This window comes from Pinus tabuliformis, chromosome 3_2 (assembly GCF_031772625.1).
Source record: "Pinus tabuliformis cultivar Carrire ecotype Pingquan chromosome 3_2, CPIR1, whole genome shotgun sequence".
Taxonomy (NCBI): domain Eukaryota; kingdom Viridiplantae; phylum Streptophyta; class Pinopsida; order Pinales; family Pinaceae; genus Pinus; species Pinus tabuliformis.
The window spans coordinates 791,100,926-791,109,946 of record NC_142302.1 but is presented as its reverse complement, the minus strand read 5'-3'; the positions used below and the strand labels follow the sequence as shown (position 1 = coordinate 791,109,946).

The 9,021-nt window shown below is 41.0% G+C and overlaps 1 protein-coding gene across 1 annotated transcript; it reads left to right on the top strand.

The window, feature by feature from the left end:
- Nucleotides 1-365: 365 nt before the first annotated feature.
- On the top strand, nucleotides 366-6,292 carry LOC149182976 (uncharacterized). The gene is made up of 2 exons (XM_089414752.1): nucleotides 366-2,147; nucleotides 2,261-6,292. Exons 1-2 carry the CDS (start codon nucleotides 366-368, stop codon nucleotides 6,290-6,292), a joined length of 5,814 nt encoding a protein of 1,937 aa, XP_089270878.1.
- Nucleotides 6,293-9,021: the final 2,729 nt, after the last annotated feature.

The following is a 9,021-nucleotide window of genomic DNA, read 5'->3' as shown; positions in this document are numbered from 1 at the left end:
TGCATGCAATGCACCAAGTAAAGAGGGAGCCAAAAACCCCTTTTGTGTGAGATGGCATCATATCAACGCCAAAGGAGTATTTTCTCCCCAACACCCTCCTTGAGCGAATTAAAAATTTTAATTATATATATATATATATATGTATGTATAATGTTTATGATTTTTTTCAAATATATCATGATTTCATGTGATGTAGCAAAGCCTATATGAATGATTTCGATGCTTCAGGGATGGAAGAACAGGGATTTTTGAACAGGTTTTCCCGCGCGGGTTTCCTTGACGGCCATGGCTGAGCGGTGGGAGCTTGGACGCTGTGGGCCCGAAGGCGCTGGATTCTTGGAAGTCTATATTCTTTTTTGGCTTGAATGGAGTGTGGATTGGGGGAAGCGCGGGATTGGTTTTTTGATAAGGAGTCTCTGGATATTGATCCGACTCCCGAAGACCTTTTGGCCTGTTGGGGACTGGAAGAGTCCAAGGAGAATCTGCATTTGTTCTTTCCGAAGCAGGCAGTTATGTCAGCAAGCCTGAAATTGACAGTGGAAGCAAGAGCAAAGGAAAAAGATGTCGCGGACCGGAGCTCTGAGGAAAATATAAAGAGTAAAGAATTGCTTCCAAGCTCTGTTACGCCCTCGACAATAGAAGAGGCGAGAAGGGGTTTGAACGAAACAGGAAAAGAGGGTCAAACTCAAAGTTGTTTTACAGCATCGGCGGTTGGGGGCTCCAGGATGGCAGAGGAACTTAATGAAGGCACCTCTCTTCAGCCTGAAAGGCGCTCTGAGTCATTTGAGATTTTAGAGGGAGAAAACAAGAAGGAGGAAGTGGGTGGAAAGAGGAAGAAGTCCAAAATCTTCAGGAAAAAGGAGGAAAGACCTAGCTGTGTCTTTGGAGTGGATATCCACATAGACCGGGCGCTGGAAGCATCGGAAACTATTTTAGTTGGCAGAGTCTGTGGAAGGAAGTTTTCGGTGGCCTTCATCAAACAATGGACTCTGGCTGAATGGAAAGACGCTCCGGGGCAGCCAGAAGAGATTAAGATACTTGACAGAGGCTGGTTTTGCCTTCGTTTTGGACAAAAGGAGTATGTCGAATGGGTTTTGACAAAGCACTGGTGCCTAGGGAAGAGGCCTATCTTATTCAGGAAATGGTCACCTCTTTTTGATGCCCAGAAAGAAAAAACAGAGGAGTTTCCAGTCTGGGTCAAACTAATGGGTCTCCCTATTCAATTCTGGACTGACTCAGCTTTCTCATCAATCGGAAACACTCTGGGTAAGTTTCTTGACTCAGATAAATCTTATTTATATTCTCATGACTGGAGCGTAGCCCGTCTTTTGGTAAGTTTAAACCCTAAAGATGGTCTGGCGGATGCTATGCATCTGAAGTATCGTGGACTAGAGTTTATCCAGACCCTGGACTACGAAAACCTTCCTTTTAGATGTCATCGATGTCAAGTTTATGGACATCTGGCTCGGGAATGCCCTCTTGGCCATCGTCGACGTCGAAGGAAGAGGAAAAATGGGTTTAAGTCAGAGGAAAAGGAAAAAATGAAGTCATACGATCAGAAGGAAGAGGCTCAGTTCAAGGAGGCCGAAGTTTTGACAAGCGTTCAGGAGCTGGGTCCGGAGCACATGGGGGGAACTGGAAACTTTCAGCCTGAGGTGACTGCTGATGTTTTGGTTTCATCCCAGCTCACAACTGTCGGCTTATCAGCAGCCCCAGCTATGGATGATTTGAATATTACTTGTACTCTCTCCCCTCAATCCTCATCCCCTCATTTTTCAAGAGTTCTACATGTGTCTTGTAGTGGCGAGGCAGGTCTGTTAGGTCAACTCTCAAAAGCTACGACAGACCTGAATATGGGACATCCCCCTTCTGATAGTGTTATAATGACGGTTATTTCCTCTCCTATTCGCGATCCTGGAGTAGGAGGCCACGAACCTCATTACAACCTAAGGCCATTATCTACCAGGAAAGGAAAAGGGCGGGCAGTAGGCGGTTTGGCTATGGATGAGGTGTCCATAGGTCCGAGGAAGTTAAGAGGGCGAAAATCGGATATGTCAAAGGCAAAGTTGAAGGCTATTATTGATATTGCTGGAGGGAAGCAATTGTCCCTGCCAGGGGTGCTTAGAGCAAAGCAATCACCCCCCGAGGTTTTTAGATGATCATTTTATCCTATAATTGCAGGGGTCTTGCTAGTATACCCAAAAAACTAGCTCTGAAGGATCTGGTCAGGTCCAACAAACCTGATATTCTTTTTCTTCAGGAAACCTTGGGGAAAGGAGATGAAATTATAGGATGTCTACATAAGCTTCTGCCGGGATGGAGTTTTCATGCAACGGATGCAAATGGTCATTCAGGAGGTGTGGTCTTGGGGTTTAACGTGAAGGTGGCGCGTGAAATCTCCTCTTGGGGTTCAGAAAACGTCTTGGCGGTGGAACTTTTCTCCAACGAACTCTGTATTCCCTTTCTTTTTCTTAATATCTATGGTCCTAATTCGGAGCGGGAGAAGTTCTGGAACTCTTTCTTCGCTAAGTCTTTTTTGGAGCATCCAAATCTTATTATTGGTGGAGACTTCAATTTTTCTCTGGGCTGTACTGAATCTTGGGGGGTCAACGCCAGAGCTGACCCTCTCTCTGCTTTCTTCATTCAGAAATTGGCCTCGTCATCTCTTGTGGATGTTACCCCCTCAAAGTTGCGGCCCACTTGGAGGAACCGCAGAATTGGAGATGACTGGATCGGGAAAAAACTAGATCGTTTCTTAATAAGTGATCTGCTGGCTGAGAAACTACAGGCGTTCAGGCATTGGGTTGGAGAGGGTGGTCTCTCTGATCATTTACCGGTTTTCTTGGAAGTGAAGGGAGATCTAACCAAGCCAGGTATTCCTTTTAAATTTAATTCCTCTTGGTTATTGGATGCATCATACACCAGTCTTTTCCATAAAACTTGGAGGAAAGCTGCTGACAATGGAAATGAGGATTGCAGTCAGCTATTTATGGAAAATTTATCAAGGATGAAGGCCGCTTCCAAAGTCTGGGCTCTCCAAAAGAAGATGAAGGAAGAAGAAACAATGCAAGCTGTTAACTCAGCACTCGCTCTCCTTGAAGATCCAGATAGTTTTGGCTATGGTACAGGTGAATCTCGTTTGAGAATTCATGAGTTGGAAATGGAAAGAAGGAGAATTCTACAACTCAGGGAACAAAGCTGGCGTCTTAAAAGTAGAGCGATCTGGTTACAGGCAGGGGATGAAAATTCCAAGTTTTTTCAGAATTATGCTAAAGGTAGAAAAAACTCAAATACAATATGGGAAATGAAGAAAGCAAATGGTGATTTAGCGCTTTCATTTGAAGAGCTGGCCTCTGAGGGGGTTAATTATTTCAAACATCTATTTAAAGCTCCAGGTGAAGTTTCTATTGCAGAAGTCATAAGGGTTGCTCAGATTTTTCCCCGATTTATAGAGGAGGAAGACAATGACTCTCTCATGGCACCTATTTCTAAAGAGGAGGTTGAAAGCGTCCTTAAATCGATGCAAAAGGACAAAAGTCCCGGTCCGGATGGCTGGACAGTTGAATTCTTCCAGCATTTCTTTGAATTCATTGGTGATGAGTTAGTGGAGGTAGTGGATGAATCCAGGCGTTCAGGTTCTATCTATCAACCCTTTAATGCTACTTTCCTAACTCTCATTCCCAAATCTGATCTTCCAGTTTCTTTTGGAGATTTCAGGCCTATTTCCCTGTGTACATGTGTTTACAAAATTATTGCTAAAACCATTGTTGTCAGGCTAAAACCTTTCCTCTCAAAAAATGTTTCCCCGGAGCAGTTTGGCTTTTTAGATGGCAGGCAAATTCATGAAGCTGTGGGAGTTGCCCAAGAAACGCTCCACAGTCTTAAAATTGGAAAGAAAAAAGGAGTTGTTGTGAAAATAGATTTATCGAAGGCTTATGATAGAATAAGCTGGCTTTATCTTAGGCTTCTGTTAACACATCTGGGGTTCAAATATGAATTTGTAAGATGGATTATGAGCTGTGTCTCATCTTCTTCCATAGTTGTTTTGATTAACGGGGCAGCTTCCAGTTTTTTCAGGCCTGAACGTGGCCTGCGCCAAGGCTGTCCGCTCTCTCCCCTCTTGTTTTTGCTGGCAGCAGACGGAATCAGTCGTTTGATCCAAGAAGCAAAAAGACAAGGCTCTCTGAAAGGAATCGAAGTTGCTCCAAATTTCTGGGTCACACACCTTCTCTTCGTGGATGATATAATACTCTTCAGCAATGGCAGCCTTGAGGACTGTAGGACGTTCAAGAGGATTTTGGACCTCTTTCTGAAAGCTACTGGTCTATGCATAAATGAGAGAAAATCTACTCTAACGTGCTCAGGTCTGGCTAGAGAGGAGGTGCGTAGAGTGGCTTCGGTTCTGAATTTTGAAATTAAAGCGCTGGAGGATTCTTTCAAATATCTGGGTTTCTATCTGAAGCCAGATAATTATAGGATAAAAGATTGGCAGTGGATCCTTGCAAAATTGGAGTTGAAACTGAAACATTGGAGCCACAAGTGGCTCTCTCGGGCAGGTAGGCTTGTATTAATTAAATCAGTTCTGATGGCAATCCCAGTTTACTGGGCTAGCCTGACCTGGGTGCCCAAAGGAATTTTAAACTCTATTGAGAAATTATGCAGCAGTTTTCTTTGGGCGGGGTCCAAGTCTGAAAGAGTTACCCCGTGGATCGCTTGGGACAAAATTGCCCGCCCTAAAGAGTGGGGAGGCTGGGGTATAAAAAGCCTTGCCAAATTCTCTCAATCACTTGCAGCAAAGCTGGCATGGAGGATAATTACTACGGAAAATTTGTGGACTGCTGTGACTAAAAGGAAATACATAGATCCACTAACAACGCTAGATTGGATTAGATTGCCGCAAAAGTCAACCAAAAATTCATCGGTGGTCTGGAAAGCAGTGGTTGCTTCTGTTAGCATTATAGAGAAAGGTTTGGCTTGGCATGTGGGTGATGGTTCTCAGATCCGTTTGGGGCGAGATCCCTGGATTGGCTGCTCAGAGGGCTTTACTCTTACGCAGGGATTGGTTGCGGCTTTAAAAGACAGGGGTCTATACACTCTAAACCAGATAGCTGACCCGCGGGCCTCTTCCATTTGGAATCAAGGGTGGTTGCAAGGCCGAGACTTAGATTTGACCGGTGATAGTTTGGAGGAATGGGATAGTTATACTAGGGATCTTCAAAACTCCTCAGTCAGGCTTTCTGATTCCCCGGACGAGCTAAAATGGGTTTTTGCTCAGAATGGCTATTATTCTCCAAAGGCTGGTTATAAATGGATGATGTCTCAAAATGGTTGGGAGAATCCGGATTGGTGGGCTAAATCGCTATGGAAGTTAAAAGGACCAGCTAAATCAAAATTGTTCTTCTGGTGTGTCCTATCCCAGAAAGTTCCTACGTGGGATTTCCTTCAAAGGAGAGGTAGGATTGGCCCTGGCAGATGTCCACTGTGCAAAGACAGTGCAGAAACAGTTCATCATTTATTTCTCCTTTGCCCTTTTAATACCAGTCTCTGGGCAGAAATGCTAAGCATGATAAATGTCCCTTACAGATGGGAAGGGCAGGGGCTCTTAGAGGCCTGGCAGAGTTGGTGGAATGCTTCCTCAAATGCAAGAGAAAGAACCATTCCGCTACTCATCACATGGGGGACTTGGCTAGCTAGAAATCAAGTCATTTTCAAGGATTCTGTCTTCCCTATTGGAAGACTAGCCGCAGAAGGAGCGGCCATTTATGAAAGCATTCCTATTCCTCAATCCCTTAATCCTTCCAGAGCTGTTTGTCCTGAACTCATTAGATACTCTATGCCGTGGGCATATTTTGACGGGGCTTCGGATAATAATGGTCGCTGCGGGGCTGGCTTGATCATCCACTTTTCAAAGGAAAAGGCTATTAAAGCTTCAATAGGCCTGGGACAGGGTTCCAACAATTTTGCCGAATTGAAAGCCCTTCATCTCCTTCTCAGTTGGCTTATTCTTAGAAATGTGAGAGAAGCTCAGATCTTCGGGGACTCCATGAATGTGGTGAAGTGGTTTAATGGGGCTCAGCGTTGCAGCAATCTCTCTCTGATTACTCTGTTCAGAGAAGTCTCACGCCTTAAGAGTTTTTTCATGGAGATATCTCTAAGTCACATTTACCGGGAAAGGAATTTTGACGCGGACCGCCTTTCTAAAGACGGAGTTGATCTGGAGATGGGGTCGTGGTCTGTTTGGGAGGTTGAAAATGGGGTGGTTCGATCCGTCGAACAGCCCATCTTTGCATAATTCTTCTGCCCTGTTTTCTCTGGGTTTGTAAATATTCGTTTTGTTTTTTCTGTTCTTCTCCTTGTATCTTTTTTCTCTCATTTATCTTTCTATGCCGGGTACCTTGGGCTGCTTTCCCTTTCTGTGGAAGCCCAGGCAGCGGTAGTTTCTGTTTTTTGCGCCGAATCCTCATAGTGCTCACTGTGGATTTCTGTGGCCCCCCTCTGGTCGCGTTTTGGTTTTTTCCTGTGGGATCTCGTTTCTACCGAAGCGTGTGGCTGGAGGTTTTTTCCCATCATGCGTTGGCTTGCTTTGCTTCCGCGAGCAGGATGACAGTCTGCTGAGACTTTCCCCTTTGCCGGTGGATACAGTCTCGGCGTTATGCCTACATATTATATGTAATCCCTTTTTGTAATAAAAGGACGGTCTTTTTTCTGTGGAAAAAAAAAGCCTATATAACTTTTTATACATAAAAATAAAATATAGTGGTAGTAAATTGATTTAATGTGAAATATTATTAAGTAGATTTATGTGAATTTTTAGTGGTATTATTTATCTCTGGATCTATCAAGCATTCAGAGGGATCAAATTGCTTTTCACTCTAAAATAGGTTTGCATCTCAAGAGATTTGACCCCCTCTCGATGCTTGGTAGATCTAGAGTTAAATGGGTCTTGAGTGGTTTAATTCCCCCTTTAAATAAGCCATATTCCACATGAATATCATAGGTCAATATCATGAGTTGTCATAAACATGAAGCTCAGAAAAGATCGATAATAATTATAAAAACTAATAAAATAATAATTTATGTTTATTTTATTTTGACCAAGATAAAATGTCTAAAATACATTACAACATAGACGTTGTTTTGGACATGATGTAAGAGGGAAAAAAAAAAATTGTTATTTTTATTACATGAAATGAAAGGTTGGGAAGGATGAGAAGTGTGAATTGGAATTTTTAAAGGTCAAGAAATAACATCATCATTATGATTATTATTATTATTATTATTATTATTATTATTATTATTATGACAATATATTTTAAAAAAAGGAGGAGAAAATAAGATAAAAGTAAATCAAATTAAAATAGATAAAAAGTTTATTTAAAAAAAAAATCAAATCAAATCAAGACTTAAAATTTAGAAAAAAAAAATTGACCATTTATATTTTTCACATTTATACTCATATAGCAAGAAAAAATACTAATAAAAAAATTTAAATGTAAAATTTATGAGAAAATTTGATAATTTGTTTGATAAAAAATATTTTGGTAAAAATCACATAGGAGAAAAATTGTCTACGCCTTTCGAACCAACTAGTGTGGTTCATCTTGTCTTGGTGATGAAGCGCACTAGTTGGTTCGAAAGGTGGAGATGAAATTTTCTCCTATGTGATTTTTACTGAAATATTTTTTGGCAAACAAATTATGGATCACAGGAGCCTAAATTAAAAAATTGATGATTCAACCCTTTTCACATTGATATTCATGTAATAAGGGAAAAATATTAAAAAGGAAAGGATAAGTCGAATCAAAATGTAAAATTTAGGAAAAAATGACAATTTATCTCTTTTTCAAAATGGTAATTTATCCGAAAAAGGGGTATTTATCCTTCTTTTCACACTGATATTTATGTAATAAGAATGGGGAAAAAAATCAAATCAAAGAGAAAAATAGAACATTTATCGCTTTTCACATTGATATATCTTTCTAGTTTTTATTTTGAGCCTCCGGTTTATAGCCTACTGGAGAAAGGATTAAATGTTGCCCTTGCTCCTAGAAAAATCTTGGTTGATGAGATTATTTGTGACATTGAATATGGGATTAGAGACTTACCAAACATCACTAAGGATATCATCAGAAAATATTGTGTTGTTATCCTTAGAAAGGAAAAATCCCCCAAGAACAACATTATCAAATTGAGTTTGACGATTTCAAGACATTAAACAATAAAAAGGACATTGGTGTTCTCAAAGGTGACAAGGGTGGTGTTGTGGTTATTTTAGATAAAGAGGATTATCAAAGGAAAATGTTGGACCACCTTTGTAATAGCGGTAGCTACAGGAAATTTAAGAAGAATCCTTTGAAGAAGATATCCAAGACTATGGCTCTTGCTATAAAATCTAGTAGCATTGTTAGCTCCTTTAGTCATAAGCTCATTGAAATTAGCCTTCTTACCCCTAGGATCTATGGCCTTGCAAATATTCATAAGGAAGGGTCTCCCTTGAGACCCATTGTCAACACTATAGGAGGGTCAACCTATCTTCTTGCTAAATATTTAGCCCAGAAGCTAAAACCCCTTGTTGGCCTTACAAAATCCTTTGTCAAGGAATCATCATCGTTTTTCAATGAGTTAAAGGGTATTAAGCTTGATACATGTGACATGATTGTGAGTTTAAATGTGGTCTCCATCTACATTAATATCCCTATCAATGAGGTGATTTAAGTCATCAAGCGTATTACGGATCTTGATACGACTAAATTAGTTGAAATTTGTCTTACCTCTACTTTCTTCACCTTTGATGGGGAATTCTATAAACAAACTTGTGGTGTTGCCATGAGTTCCCCCTTTTCCTTTCTAGTGGCTAATATATTCATGGAGGACTTTCATCAAAGGCCCTGACCTCGGCTCAATTTAAACCTAAGATGTGGAAGTGGTTTGTGGATGACACTTGTGTCATTAGGTCCCATGGTCGAGAAAAGTTGGAACTTTTTTTCCAACATCTTAACAATCAATATAGCTCCATAAAGT